Source organism: Vanessa cardui, chromosome 17, assembly GCF_905220365.1.
Source record: "Vanessa cardui chromosome 17, ilVanCard2.1, whole genome shotgun sequence".
Lineage (NCBI taxonomy): Eukaryota > Metazoa > Arthropoda > Insecta > Lepidoptera > Nymphalidae > Vanessa > Vanessa cardui.
This window is the reverse complement of record NC_061139.1, coordinates 4114930-4131960: the sequence shown is the minus strand read 5'-3', so window position 1 is coordinate 4131960 and position 17031 is coordinate 4114930. Positions and strand designations below refer to the sequence as shown.

The following is a 17031-nucleotide window of genomic DNA, read 5'->3' as shown; positions in this document are numbered from 1 at the left end:
AGTTAAAAAAGACACGATGAAAATAGCGACGCCCATGACTTTGGTGGTGGCTATATAGCCACATGTAGCATTGAGTTAAAAAAAGACATAACGAGAATAATGATTCTGCAGATCTCTTTCCTTTATACGGATAATGTATTTAATAGTACGGGCAAATAAGAAAGCGTCCACATCTCACCGCACTTGTGCTGCGGACAGGCGGCCTGCAGGCGCGACAGGCACACGGAGCGCGCGGGCACGCAGGCGTGGCGCCGCGCGCACGCCGCGCCCGCGCACGCGCCGCGCGACCCGAACTCGATCTCCGCGTCCGTCGCGCCCGCGCACCTGCGGCGACGTCACACGGCGACGTGATATAGGATCAATCAGCTTTTATTTCACGCATATCACGAAAAAAGCTGATTATTTGTCATGTTTTTAAAATCATCATAGGAATTTTTAGAAGCTTAGTGTACTCGTAATGTAAACCACGATAAAGAAGAGGAGCTCGGGGACCTGAGGGCTACGTGGGTGTACTAACTTGGCTAAACCACGATCAAGAAGAGGAGCAACCTTCCTCGGGAACCTGAGGTGCTATGTGGCATACTAACTTGGCGAGACAGGCGTTGGGGTAGAGGCGGCCGGGCGAGTGCACGGGCAGGTGGTGCGGCGGGCAGTTGCACGGCAGGCCCGTGAGCAGCGCCGCGCGCCCGCACGCGCGCCGCGCGCACACGCGCTCGCCCGCCACGCACACGCACGCGTTGCACTCCATGTAGTACTTCTCGCCTGACATAAATAAATAAATTGTGATTTTGTCATTTATCAAATGGACAAATGGCATTTGAAAAAAGTAGTTTAAAGTTACCACTTGAAGAATTCGTTTTCAAGTAAATGTTTAGTTTAATTCTATAAGTACCATTAAGAGCATTTTTAAAACATGACTTACCATGCTTAACAACTTTATCGTGAAGACGGCAATTATCCAAAGCCACGCTTGGCAAAGGTTGACAGTGGGATAGTCCTCGATTGCTACAGCGACAAATCTTGATGCAGACCTTCTGCGAGGCACAGGTCATGGGAACTCTGACCCAGGATCCTATGGGAACCACGTACGTACTTCCATCGCCTGCAACGAAATTAATTACACATTAAAAATAGACAATCTATAAAATACCTTTTGACCACTTGGATATAGCTAGTTTTAACAATAAATCTGGTTTGGTGAATACTGAATGTACCCCCATTCATTATATATTTATAGTCTTAAATTTATCATGTAAATTTTATAAGTCTTCTAAACTATTTGAGTCCGCTGCGTTAGACATTAAAATAAAACAGGAGGAAGGATAACGATATTAAAGTAAATAAAAACTTCAGTGTTTGATCAAATGTTTATCACTGACCGAGTGTACAGCCATCCACACAAGTGTATCTTGAGCATGATCCTCCATGAAGACAATTCCTGTTGACAACACACACTTGAGTCGCGTTGCAAGGGGACCCCGCGCACGGAGACGTAATCATTTCCAACGCTGAGAGCAATGGTGGTTCTGTACCTAAAAATATAAAAAACTTATCTTTTATAAAACTAACAAAACCTGTATCTAGATCCTATAGTTTCCAAGACTACATTTAATAAATTAAGGTACACAACGAGATGATATAGGCATCTAGGCTTAGCATTATTTGGAAGTCTGGTACCAAAAATTAGATAGAGAAAAATAAACAATATTTATGGCATTTTTAGATGAAAAGCGCAAACGAACCACCTAATAGTAACTGTCCATTACCGCGTAATGCAAATAGGCATTGATGCCGTACGAAATTTCATTAAATTTCTTGTAAAACTTAGAAATTATGTCCCACGTGCACTGTCTCCCTTTTATTGAATTTGTCCTCTATCATTAAACCTTAACTTAATTGGAATTCTAAGAGTCAAGTGATAATGGCAAAGATCAGGCGAATCCTCACTGGGGCTCATGAAGTCCCGCAGCGACACGCAGGGCGCGGCGTCGCTGCGCGGCGTGAGGCGCGCGCACAGCGCCGCGCCCGACAGCGGCGCGCGCGACCACTCCACGCACGACGACACCAGCCGCTTGCAGTCCTCGCTGCACAGCAGGCTGCTGTGGCCCTGCCACACCACACCACCCCACTTAGACCAACATTACGAGAAAAACAAAAGACTCTCGATGCTTTTTTATGTTTTAAACACTGATGATATTCTTGTGTTTTTCTTGGGTTCAGCGTGATTAATCGGTAAAATATTTCAAATGTTTACTCTATTTTTTATTTTTTATAGCAAGAACTAAGACCCTTTACGAAAGCACAAATAAGTATGAAATTGTTTGGATTTATTTTTATTTAAATTAAGCTAAATATCGCATACAATGAAAAAGGTAAATTTATTAAAGTATTTAAATGTGTTAAACAATCAATCTATTATTTAGTAGTATCCTGATGTTACCTTTGGTGTACAAGGCTTGACATGTAGAGCGCACGCTACACTCTTCCACACGTCGGCGGTACATTGAGTCGAATTTTTTAATGGTAACTGAACTCCTGCTACCGTCACGTGTCTGAAATTATCATTGCTATATTTTACAAAACTATTATATATGAGAACTTTGTACATTATTTGTTTCGTCGTCGTGCTTACCCACTGCCCTTTTGTTCAGCTACAGCAAGGTGCGCGTCAAGATCTGCCTGAGATGAGCAGGAGCGGAAAAGGCTTGTAGGTCTGTTGTTTAATTGACTGCAGTACGTTAAACCTCCACAGCCGAGTGAACATGGTGCCTCCACTAAAAACAATCACATTTAAAATATAAAAACTATTATTATCCATTTGTATTTGGAAAGGAACGACCCTTGACTAAAATCATCGAAGCGAATTTAATAATACGGATTTTTTTCTGCTACAAATGCAAGTAATAAGTAATTCAATTTACCTTCTTCTATACATTCACTCATTTCCGTTTCCTGAGGATCTCCAAGACACTCAGTATCAAATTTCTGCCAATTTAACTGCCAACCGTTGTTGAACGTATTGAAACACAATCTCCTGCAGTTAATGGTGGCGCCCTAAAATAATAAATAGTTCGTCCAATAAAAGTAATTAAAAAAAGAAACTTCTGTTAGATAAGGATGTAAATAATGAAATTCGAGCATCAATGACGCAATGGTGTACAGGCCAGATTCTGGCCTCTGGGGCTATTGTCCCCAGTCCTAACACAAGAGATTTGTTTCAAAGGCGGAATAAATAGGAATATTCGTAATTATTCAATTAATTTTGGTGCATTGCTACTATTCTTAATAAAATATGTTCATACCTTTTGACAGCAATGAAGTTTAGCTACATCATGAGGTATGACATCTTTGGTTTCGGGGGGCGCATCCTTTCTGAGGAAACATTGCCACATGCCGTCGTGGATGGCGGGCTCTCCACAGTCTTTAGACAATGCCTCTGCTATCTCTTGAGATTCACCAGTTCTACGGAGCACTAATTCACAGGTGCTTTGACATTCTGGACTTAGAGATTCGCGACAGCAGGGCAAATCTGAAGAGTAACAAATATAAATATATAAACAAACATATATTATACTTTTGAAATTAAATGATCAACTTATAAGTTCTTACACTTAGATGTATCTGTATGCACGGTGGATGCTGTTAGATCTCTCATACAGTGGAGTAAAGGAGGCGACTGCTCGCACATTTCTATTGCCTTCTCTCTCGCACCACTGTCGGCTCGTGTCTGACCAACTCGCCATACAGCACGTTGACAGGCCTCGTGACAACTTAATGATTGAGTTTGGGCTAAAAAAATTAGACTTATTTATAAACTTATCAATATCTTCTGCTATTGGGATACCACTGACTTTAGGAATTTACAAATAAATGACAATCAAATATTACTATGTTTTTGTTTACTTTGTTATTGTTTATATCAAAATTTCAAATTACCTAACAAAGCATTTAAACTAATCATAAAATGACTGACCTGACATGTTGTAAGAATGTCAGCTAAGTAAATACAACATTTCTAAGTGTGTTTGTATAGATTTGGATCTGACACATGTGTCTGTTCTTGCAATTTCGACGAAAAATCAATCACTTAACCAATGTTCAAAGACTCGGTTAGAATTATTATTGCAAGATCAGACTAAGGATTAATAGAAGTTTTAGTTAAAAGTAGAAATTCGGCTCAATAATAAACAAATTTCTTATTTGAAGCAAACGCTGTAATATTAACAGCCCTGCGTTATAATATTCTCAGTATCCTCAGTTAACTTATTAAGTATTTGTTTTAAACAACACAAAAATTATCTATACCATAATTCATGATAAGTTAAATTAGCGCATACTGCATATTCAATTACTAAATTTAAATTAAGATAATAAATAACAGACTAATTAATGAACACTCACAGCAACACCACTGCGCTTCCTGCTGTCGTTGTACGCAGTCAAAGAAGGCTATCTCATCGGAACGGCGACATGGTTCCGCCAAAGCTGTCGCATCGGACGCGGTCGCACACGCGTGACGACAGCGAGACGAATGTCCTAATGCACAACACGCACGACCCCACCAGCTTGATCCTGATACGACTTCTGCAAAATATTTATCCATTTGGAATTAACTAATTCAATTACTTTTGCCCAGAGGATCGGAATTGCGATTCAACGGGGAAATGCTGCTAGCATTCTTGCCACCATTCCACGCGGTCAAGATTTATACAGTAACTAGTTTTAGTTCATATTTGTATATATATATTTAAGCATTTAATGTTGTTAATTCTTATGATAATACTAATTCAAAAATTATATTTATATGAGACTGAAATAAATATATCTCCGAAATTATGTACCTAACCATCAACAGCACCGTATATAAAAAAAATCTTTTCTCTTTAATTTTTAAATTGAAACAACAGTTTCAAAACTAATATGTGATAATCGTAGTGCAAATTTTAAATGTTTTAGTATTTATTAAGAACTGTTTACTTATAATTGTAAAGTCCATTATTTTTGGTATCCAGTTGGCTGAACGATCTTATAATATCTTATAATCTTATATCTGATCTTTAAACAACTGCTCTATAATCTATCTATCTGTTGTTTACGAAATATTGTCATCTAAAGCCAAGACTGGAACATAAATTAAGTTCACAAAATATGTAACAACGTTCTCAATATTACAATATTACGATGATAGTAAAGCAATAACATACCTTGAATAGTTTGATTCATGCATGTCCAAAATTCTATCTGAAACGAAAAACATATAATCGTAGAAGTAGTTAAGACTTATTTTGTTTTGTCTTTTGTTAAATGATTTCTCTGTCTATTATTTGTAGGTAATCTGATAACTCAGTAACTCAAGACCTTGAAAACCTCCCCAATTACAATACAATGCGATAGGCGGTTTATTGACGACGGTAAAGGAAGATTTAGTATAAATGCCACCATTTGTAAATGAATGATATCATCTTACTGGCTAAAGAAATTAAGCTTCGAGACTTTGAGCCAGTTTTGTGAGGTTGAAATAAAGATGAAATTGATAATTATGATTAGTAATATATACCTAATTATTATTAATACATTTTGTAACATTAAATGTTTTGACAAATAAAAGTATCAAAAGAGTTTTAATATTATTCAAAAAGACGAAAGATATAAATGGAATATTGTATTATTTTAATAAAAAAAATGTCATTGTAAAAACTTATCTCGATTCGCTCTTTTTAATAAAGAAAAAGTAGACGTTAGTCTTCGGCTTTTCTTTTGTATACTTGATTAATGATCTAACTTTTTCCATAATACATTGTATTAGATAAAACGTAATGTAAAAGTTATGGTTACATAAACAATGAAAATGTAAGTACCAAATGCGGGGGCGTACAAAACTTATAAATGTTTTGAATTCTCTCTTCTCGCATTGCAGAGTCCGACGCTATCTCCACGAGGGACATCTAAAACAAAATAAAAATATTATTAATTACATCGGGGAATAACTAGCATGTTTTTACATTATACTAGAATGGGGTTGCCAGTTGGAAATTCATGAAATCAGGACATGCAGGCAAAAAAATATTCTAACATTTTTGATATAAACAATACGTAAAGCTTAAATTAAATTTTTATGTATCTAAATATTGCTTACGCTATCTTCTCAAGTGATTACTTTCATTTTTTGAGCAAATATCTTTTTGATTCAGGACAAGTGTGATATCACATACACTGTGTGTAATTGTTTAGTTTTCGTCATTAATTAAATTTCAAAATGCAGGATAGATATTTTTCTATACAATACCTATAGGCTATAGCTATCTTGAAATAGATTTTAATAAATTAGTTATTCAGGTAATTAATTAAACTACTTTCCTGACTATAAAATACCAAGAATAATATAATATTTAATTGCATTTACCAAATTAAAGCATTTTAACTAAAATTACTATCAATCAATATATTGATTCACAGTGAATGCGAATGAACTAGTTTCCAATGAGATACCACGAATACATTGCGAGATCACTAAGTAATATTATAATATCAATAGCAACACACGCAATTTATTATTGAAGACGATTCATCCATATCTTAATACATTTAATTGAATATAAAGCATGATACAACTAAGTACAACTGCCACACAAATAGTTTACATCCAATAAATCTTCTAACCAACGTCTTAGAAGCTGCAATAAAACTAACGCACTGAGTGTACGTCGGAATAAACACATGTTGTACTCTTTATTAGGAGCATTAGGGCTAATGAAATTAATTGACGAACGAACGTCCGCATCTCCCACTCCCCTCCTAAAATAGCTCATTAGATTACCAATCTGACGACATTTTTTATTTGATACAGCTGTTTCTTGCATTAAAAACTATTTATTACTTGCTGTACTTTGTGTGCATTTTGAAACAAAAAATGTTATTGTTGTTTAGTTAAATTACTCTTTATTACATCAGCTATCTGCCAGCTAAATTCCTGTCGAATTCGGTTCAGCCGTTCTAGAGATTAGCCGGAAATAACAAACATATAGAAGAAAATTAAAAATAATGTTATTTTGGTATAATATGTACCGTGTACACTGTACATAAAAATGAATTTAAGAAATGCGGGTATTTTAATAATAAAAAACAGATACTCCAATTTTATTATATGTATAGGTAACAGATAGCGGTGATATAACAATAACATTATTAAATTTGAGACGAATTATTAGATTTATTTGACAATCATTTATTTAGATTACATTTTCTTCACTATAAAGTAAGTACAAGTTATTAACGTAGTTTTGAGAAAAAAAAAATCAAAAAAATATTGAAGTAATTTCGTTTTTAGTCTCGCATTTTTAAATTTGAACAGATAATTATTATTTAAACATTGACAAATATCCAGCGTTTAATCGTTTTTATAAAACAGAAGAAAAGAATAGATTTTAATTGATAATTTTTTTTAAATAAATTTATGAAGTTATAATTTTTACACCATGCATATGAGGGCTAAAATTATTGCAAATAGACACCCCTATCACTTCCTAACGGATATACGTCGAATTACCAATAATAACCCTATATATGGTAATTCCAATTATATATAAATATTATTAAATTTAGATGGCATTCAATGTTACTATGTAGTGTATGTAAAATAACAATTCCCTTATAAAGATAAAACGCCATATAAAGGTACGAACGCGGAGCTTTGTCAAAATAAATCTCGCAACAAAAAGGCACGTGCGTAACATACATAATTCAACGCCATTATTCGATGCATATTAATCGTATGCCCTGACTCAGTGCATATTACAGAGTGATTAAATCACACGAGCGAGGGTAATTAAGTAGATGTTTAGCTCTTCACTATCTGCCTGTGTTAATAAGGTTATCTGGGATCGTCCTACATACATGATGAATGACAGACTGTTTGAAACTTCACTTGATAAGTAGATAATATCGTCGTCTACTTTCTAGTTAAAGTATGCTGAACGTTTCTATATTAAATTACATATAGTTTAGGTTTATTTGCCTACGACATCGTCATTAAGATGATTACCAATTATATACTTTACAGTAATCAATATAAGATAATGTGTACATATAATCCGATAAATGCAACGATTTTTATTCAAGATTTCTTATCTTTATAAGCAATGTTGATATTTTATCGATTTTAGTCATTTGATATTGGCATATATTCTTATTTGTAGATGATAAAAAAGCGTGGAATTAATACCTGTTGACTTCCACGCAGGATATATTAATTTAAATAATTGTATAAACTAACATGACTTTGTATTTCTTAAATATTGAAAAAGAGTAACTACTGAGTTTCTTGCCGGTTCTTCTCGGTAGAATCTACTTTTCCAACCGGTGGTAGCTTCACTTAATTGTTAATTTACGATTCAAAAGTGCTTGTAAAAGCCCACTTGAATAAAGATTATTTTTAGTTTTTTGATATTCCTATACAGTAGTTGTCTTCACAACGATTGTTCGTTATTTTAGTATAATAAACAATTAATTTGTTAATTAATATATAATAATATTATAAATTCTAATATAACTCTCTTCATTAACGCGTTAACTCTCCACGCTTAAATTGCTGAATCGATTTCAATGACATTTTGAGTAGTGGGAAAGGACACAGGTTACTTTTTCTATTTAACGCTCAAAGGAGTAAAATGGTAGTGACGGTTAGTGCACTATATTTAAAGCATTACAAATTTCGCGCAGGTAAAGTGCCGCAGCTACAAATTTAATGCTAAACGATTTAACTAAGTAACAACACTATTGCATATTATATTATAGCATGGCTATTAGCAAACTAGTAACAAAAACGGTGCAAGTACAAAAAATATAGAAGTAGTTTTTTTATTATAGCGTGTAATAAATGGAAATTATTATCATAATGAATATGTAATGAATGGATGATTGATATTTACATAATAAGGCTCTTCTGAACCACTAGACCACTTTAAGTAGTTTGTTGGTAGTGTATTACATTATCAAGAGGACCAATATCACACAACTGTAGGAGATATCTACGCAAATGTCATTATGACATATTAGTTTATATGTTCTTTAACTTGTTACTTTATTTCGATACTAATTAGTGCTAATTATTGTTTTATATATAATGAATAAAATAATAACGTATTGTTCATCGTTAAATTTATCTATACTGCATATACTAGTAATATTATAAATGTAAAAGTAACTGTATGTCTGTCGTTCTGTCACTACCAAAGCAATGAAGCGAATTTGATGATATTTGATGTGAAGCTAATTATAACTCCTAGATAAATGAAATGTACTGTATTAACAATATGAATAATTTAAAGTACGACACAAGTTAGATGTAGCATCGGCAAAATTCGTAAAACCGATCACATCCGATTTAAGAACGCTCTCCCAAATTATCAATATTTATTTCTTATGTGAATATGATCTTTACACAAACGTAATCACTTTTAATATCATATGACCGTCAATTTGACACGTCGATTTGGTTTCTCGAGTTGTACTGACGCGAGAATCTATAGCGACGAATAGCGTCGAATGGTGCGATAGGTAGCTATTTCTATTGGTTGGGTAAATCGGTAGTAATGGGTAAATAAATGTATAATAGATTCTACCACAATGTACTGTCACTTCAAATCAAGTTATAAGTTTATGTAACGATACATTTCATCAATGTTATAGACCTTTTTTCCTTATATATCATACCTTATAAAAAGTGTTGCACGAGGGAATCACGGAATGATAAAACTAAAAAAATAATCTGTTCTAACAGACAATGTCTCATATAAAATCCCATCGTCGTTTAAATTTACATCTTGTAAGATTTTTTATTTATAAGTACAGGAAACGCGTCAACACAGTAATTAAATCAACGACTTATTTAAATAGCTCTGTTAGAAAAGCATTTACGTATAAAACATGTCAAGTGTTATATAGAATATTTATACGATACCCACACATCAAAGCTTACGACCACATCAACACGATGCAAGTCAATATTAAGTTCAGATATTGTCTTCTGCGATTAACCACGGAGTCGTAGCTTACACGGAACGAAACAATGATCATTGTATACAAATCAGATGTCGTTAAAACAAGTCCAAATCGGCCCACACCACGAACAATCAGTTATTCAGAATGATATTGCGAAATTGCACCGAAGTAATTTATTATGCAGAATAGATACGTGAAAAAATATATAAACAAATCAGACCGCACGCATTGTGATATCCTAACTCTAAAACTAAAATGTACATTCGCCGAACTAATTTTTCATTCGTTGGTCTTCATGTGTAATTATTTTTTTTATATTTTTAAGGATAATTTTTATTGTATTTTAATAAAAAAATAATATATTATTTTTGAACCTGTATTATTTGGTATTTTATTTTCTAGCATGAAATGTGCTGCTGATAAACTTTTGTTTTGTTGTCTCAGAACCACTGCCTACAACCAATAGCTTTATCTTATCACTGCTATCTGGCGTTTCAGTTAATATTTATTCTCCTCCATAGAGGGGTAAAGAATGTATTCAGAGCTACAATACAACGAACAAACCTTATTACAGTTAAATAGATTTGTATCATTTATCTTATTATTGTTATAAAATTAAAATTAAAAATGGATTACATTAATCAATTTAAAATTAGAACCGATATGGCCAAGTGGTTAGAACAAATGAATCTTTAGCAAAGATTTCGTAATTAAAAATAAATCATTTTGAGATTTTTCATTTCTATACTTAATTCATCTCATGTTCAGTAGTGATGAAAACCGCCTTGAGGAAACCTGAATACATCGGATATGTCTAGCATTTCATCTGTCTGTGCGCCGTCTGTTTCCAATATGATTTGGTGATTAAATACCTTTTTTTAACATATTGGAACAGTGATCTGGAATATGTTTCAAAACATCTTCTGAAAAACAGAGAAGGTCCATACTAACCAGGTGCAATGTTTAAAAGCTATTACTATACTGAAATTTAACATTATATTATGACTAACTAGTAATCGATTTTTCTCATCATTTATGTATAATTTCGATGCACTTGACTTTATTGCGCATTTGAGATTATTGAGTACGTACTCGATTAGATCATTGTTTACGTGTTGCGAAAATCAGTATTCTAGACAGAAGCGTGTGAACAGAACGAAACCATATGTCCCACTCTATGCCGGTCCACATGCCCACTATAAAAACTGGTCATTCACCTAAACATTATCTAATAAGGATATCTTTGTAAAGGACAACAAAAAATATAATTTAAAAATTTCAGACTAAATATTATAATATAAATATTAAAATTAATAGGAATTTAATCACAAAAACTGGAATGTAGAGAGAGTTGTCTTTATTTTATGCTTATAAAATATTTAGATTATCTAAATCGCGATAATAAGGGAACTTTTGTCTTTTAATTACGATAAATATTAGCGAGTTATACCTATGTGAGCGAAGCAATTATTAAATAATAAAAATATATCAAGAAATATTATAGTTAATCTATATGTTCATACAACTATTATACATATACAATAATATAAAAGTTACTACTTGAGAAATTAACCTCATTTCAACGCGAACAAACTCAGAAGTCCGAGTTGGTAATAATATTATATGGAAGTAAGTTTTGTTTGTGCTTTATTTCCGGTTACACGCAAAAACTTATATTAAGATTGATATGGAACTTTCACACTATTATAGTTTTAATTATGGTCTATATAGTATGTTAATATGTAGCATATATTGCGAAAGACAGTTTAATATGCCGACGAAGTCTGAGAGGAAATTGTCGGTCCAGGCGCTTTCGGCACGAACGCAGTTTGGGCAGCGTAGTATTCCCGGAGCGTGAATACTAAAATTTCGTTCTATAAAAAGTCAGTGATCTTTTATAGACAACAAAGAATAAAATAACTATTACGTTTATCAAAATAAATAAAGACTACATTAGTTTGTCACAAAATATTAATCTTTTTCATTAAAAACATTGTATACATAATATTACTTTTACCGCTTTGCAATTGAAATCAATAGTACCGTAGTTTTAAAAATTTAAAAATATTACGAAGCGTGTTTAACAATGTAAAATAATGAGCACGATGGCGAATGTTTATATATGTCGTTGGTTAAATAAAAATAGCGCAGGACACATACCCGTACAAAGATAGGAGGATCAGCTAGTATATACGATGCGTCATAAAAGTAGATTCTATATTTTTATTCAGTGCGTTGTATCCAAAAAACCTTTTTATTATTCAATCCGCAGCAACCATTTGTCAATGTGTCAGAATAAGAAGTGTTCCGCGGTTCAGCGATAGAAGGTGGTCTGATGGCATTAGCATGTAGACAATCGGGGGTTGGTTGACATCAGCGGCTTTGACGCGCCACCAACACGTCCTGTGTGGAACGTGCCACGCATCTAACCAGCATTCCCAACAATCGGCCACTTCCAGGAAATATTTTTACAACAATGTATCGATTCATGATGCGGGATATGGATACACAATTGTATTTTATTAGAATTAAGCATTTGTATGGGAAACATGATAAAAGTTTTACATCCTCAATTAAGATCGTCCTTAGTAAATTCTCCTCTGAAAGGTACGATACAAACATTCCATCATACTAGACAGTCTGTGACAAAATTTCATCCAACAAATACATATTCCCTCATGTTTGATTTACTTTCCCGTAGAGCACAAGTAAATTATTTATAAAATACTTGATTTGATTTATTTATTATAGTAAATACCGCTCTAATAAGCGAACTGCTGGGTTAAGGCCTTCTCTCCAGTGTAAGAAAAAGACGATCGATGAATACACGTGGTCGATTATATTTGCTTTCCAGATGAATTATAAATATAAATTAAGCAAATGAAAACACAGACTTGCTCGCCAGGTTTGATCTCGAAATCATCGGTTTTTATATTTATTATAACAAGGAGGAATTGATTTAAGCCGAACTAAATAGTGATTTTGTCTAAAGTAACATTAAAAATATGTTTAATTTATCATAATTATACGACATTTCATCAAGAAAACAAGTAGTCAAAATGAAAATCTTTTTATTTATTCTGAAATTTTATGGTAAGCATAAGCAGGTCCGTGAACCTTTTTGTGTGACATATAGAGACATCCACATTAGACTATGACAATGAATCTATTAAGATTCGAGGCGCACAACCTCAAACCATTTCGCTAAGGTAGAGCAACATTATAATGAAGCTAATAAAATTTAACGACACTCCGATGCATTTGCTTTCAAAGCTATTTCGTAAATTAAACGATCGAGTCCTAACCTTAATACATATAGCAAAGATAACGTAACACTATTTATAGTATATGACCGATTAACAAACTTAGAATGAAATACTTCACAATACATATGATATTTTGATTATATTAACTACAAAAATGTTCAAACGCACACAGATATATATAAGTGGCACATGTGTACAGACACATTAGTGCTAATTAAAACACAAAGGACTCAGTTGACATAATAAAACGTAGCCGAGTACGTTGGCTACCCTAAATAGTTTAGTAAAGTCCGCCTGTAATTATTGCATCGGGAGACCGACAGCCGTGGCACTGCGTTATACAGGCCCACTTTAACACACATTTATTTAATAAACCTTTGTTACAATAATAAGAAAAGTAAATAATAACTAATAAGGAAATTAAACTAAACTTAAACAAAAAGGTTTTTTGAAATACCATATTTTTGTCTATATATTATGAAGTTATTGGTTGAACTTAATCAAATAAATATTTCAACAAATTGTTTTATAGTAATCGTTGAGAAGAGCTTTGTGTTAGCCCTTCTGGCTTGGTACCACCAACATTTCTTACATTCTACCGCCAAAGAGCAATACATAGTACTGTCATGTGAGTGATCCAGTGGAAAATCTTAGCTTTCAAAGTTTGTCCCATATTAGCAATATAGGGGACGGTTAAAATTTTTTACAGCGCCAATATCAAAGAGTGGTTACCTCATACCATCAGGCGAACCTTTTACTCGTTCGCCAAGCTATTCTATAAGAAGATGCCTATCGATAATTACAAGTGTATAAAAAAAAATGAAAAGATTCATAGATAACAATTAGGGCCCTAAGATTGAGATATGCTATTAAAATAAAGTATAACGTATTTCACTACACTCACAGCCGACAAATGGAAAGATTTTTTATAAGTCATGACTTGTAAATAAATATTCAAAGAATTTTACAGTGTTAGAATTTATGTAACTAGGCAAGAGTAAAATTTATAAAACTTTAACTATAGCACATACAAACTTTCTCTGCCCTTGTCATTCCCCGGAACTCAAACTATTTCTATAACAAATTTCATTTAAATCGGGTCAGCGGTTTAAGCGAGAAGAAGGAACAGAGTTTCACATTTATAATATTAGACCAACACCTCCGATGATAATATAAAAACCAAATTATACAAACGTATACCATTATAAAATGTTAATTGACTTTTTGGACCGAATTGATTGATGTGATTGCACAAACACCTCTGCACTATAAAATCTAATGGTCATTTTCAATGGGGGATAGCTATAATGACTGACATCGACCATTAATGGAATGGCCGTAATATAGTTAATTATATGTATTATATTAATTAAAGTAATCAAAATTGGAAGTGAATCTTTTTATTATTAGTACTTTTACTAAAACTATATAAGTTATATTGACCGCTAAACCGCTACTTTATGGCTAGCCCTGTATCAGCACGTAGTGTCGGATTGAAAATAGCGAATGGGACAAACTCGGCCGGCAATCAAAGGACAGATTCACATCGCGCCTCCAACATCGCTTTGATGTTTTCCCTATTTAAATTACTTTTACAATGTTTTTTATGCCCATTACACAAATATTTAATATTTAAATTTGATTCACACAAATATTTTTAACGAAATATTATTATGTGTATTCACGATGTTTGAGTTAATCTCAGTAATTTATTACCTTCACATTTCGTTTTATCTTTTTTTTTTAATAAACTAAAAATATCACTAAATGTCCCAAGTACATAAATAATTTCATCTGACCTGTCATATAAAAGTATTCTAACAATGCTACGACTAATAAAGTCGTTCATACATCTCAATTAAAGCAAAATATGAGGTCACCGGACTCGATATACGAGCAAAGCGAATCAAAGGTATAATTCAGGAGTACTTTTTCGAGTCGAAATTTTAATTTACAACGAGCGGACTTTTACGAGCGTAACACGCACATCTTTATTCAGTAAACTCTTGCGAGCGATAAACTTCAGAGTTCAGACAAAACGTCACGGGCGCGCTGACAAGGAACTGATTAATGACTGAAGTCGTATCCATACAGACTTCGTGACTGCGCCCAAAAAAGACCTTGTAGTCATCAAAAGCTAACATATTATTTTCCCTTTGTTTCAAGTGTTTTAAATATTATATTACACCTTCGCTTCGCAGGGGTGCAATATTGACTAAAAATTTGTTTATTTACGACATCGTCTGAAAATTGTCAGTGTTTCTTTACTGTCCATGTTTTACATACAAAATATCTGTTAAAAATAACCGCATCAAATTCCGTTCCCTAATGTTAAATATGTAATTATACATAGGGACATACAGCGGTAAGCGACTTTGTTTTATACTAAGTAATGATTTTAAATATTATATTACAATAATATGAAATTCACGCCTATCACATACAAAATTTAAATTAAAAGCGGGTGAAATTGCGAAGCGCAGCTGCTGGTATAATAATATTATACGACTATACAAAAACCTTCTCCGAAATGCGTTGCCTCTTCTGGTGCAAGTTTTATGTGTTTAGTATTGTTTTCAATTAGGTATTACAATAAAAACTTCTTCTTGTCTAATGTATAAGTTTGAAAAATAGGTTACGATTTTGTTACGAGTTGACGTTTAAATAAAAACAATATGACAATAACCGTGATATTTATTGAAGAAACTCCTTAGTGCACCATGATAGAAACTTCTTAGATGATTGATGATGATGATTCTAAAATTTCAAGATCGAGTTTGAATCGAGTTTTGAGAAATAGAAACGCGTAATCGTATTCGAAAAAGATTTTTCTTCTATCATTTTAATCATAATTTTACGCTTTTTATTTTTTCTTTATTATAAAAAAATAATTATGTGAATTAAATACATAAATGTACACTAACAGTTCTTCAAGACTCCTCTAGCGTAAAATTATATTTATGTGTCCTCATTTTGGTCTCGAGCGACCTATGTCAAATATTATTTATTACATACTATCGGTTCAGTTATTAGTAGTTAGTAGTAGTAGTAGTAGTACAGTCAGTAGTCACTGAAATAACAGATATGCTTAACCCATTTCTCTGATTAATATGACTTTCTTGTACACATATATATTTCAACGTACTCATGACAAGGAGCAAAATACATAATCCATCTATAAGTACTGATCACAGAAATATGGTCTGAAAGTTACAACAGCACTCCAGGCAGGCTATGTGGTAAGCAACTTAAGGTATGCTATGTGGTGCCTGGATTGGTCAATTGGGTTCCATGACAGTTTTCTGCGAACTATCACATATAAGTATTATCATTGGTCATCACTGCGTCGAAATACATATACACACAAAAATTCAAATAATTGGGAAGAATGGACTAAACAGAAATCCAAAATAAGAAACCAGACAGTTACTTTCGTATTAATAACATAAGTCTGATTTATAAAAATAACTTTGTGGGATAAATATATTCCAGAGTTTTAAGAATTTATTTAATCAAAGAAATAAACGTAAATGTATTGATCAGTCAGTATATATTTATATCGTTTTAAAATGAAGGAAACCTACCTTCGTATAGTACCGAGTGTTCCCCGACTGCCGTCTGTAGCCGCAACACAATTCTTGGAAGCGATAAGACGGTCATAATATTCACATTTGCGACATCTCGAATGATTTCGTGGACGATATTTTTATATAGCTTACAGATACATGAATAATTTCAAAAACGTAACATAAGTATTGACACACTG

The 17031-nt window shown here is 33.2% G+C and overlaps 1 protein-coding gene across 1 annotated transcript in view; it reads right to left on the bottom strand.

Moving 5' to 3' along the window:
- Nucleotides 1-17031, bottom strand: part of LOC124536696 (reversion-inducing cysteine-rich protein with Kazal motifs) — a 33765-nt gene that overhangs the window by 1372 nt on the left and 15362 nt on the right. The window contains exons 4-16 of the mRNA XM_047113256.1: nucleotides 5859-5945; nucleotides 5205-5241; nucleotides 4402-4584; nucleotides 3610-3789; nucleotides 3303-3529; nucleotides 2922-3054; nucleotides 2633-2774; nucleotides 2441-2552; nucleotides 1948-2107; nucleotides 1380-1532; nucleotides 923-1102; nucleotides 588-762; nucleotides 179-324 (exon numbers count right to left, since the gene is read on the bottom strand). Of these exons, the coding sequence (XP_046969212.1) occupies nucleotides 179-324; nucleotides 588-762; nucleotides 923-1102; nucleotides 1380-1532; nucleotides 1948-2107; nucleotides 2441-2552; nucleotides 2633-2774; nucleotides 2922-3054; nucleotides 3303-3529; nucleotides 3610-3789; nucleotides 4402-4584; nucleotides 5205-5241; nucleotides 5859-5945 (1915 nt within the window). The remainder of the gene's footprint in view (nucleotides 1-178; nucleotides 325-587; nucleotides 763-922; nucleotides 1103-1379; nucleotides 1533-1947; nucleotides 2108-2440; nucleotides 2553-2632; nucleotides 2775-2921; nucleotides 3055-3302; nucleotides 3530-3609; nucleotides 3790-4401; nucleotides 4585-5204; nucleotides 5242-5858; nucleotides 5946-17031) is intronic.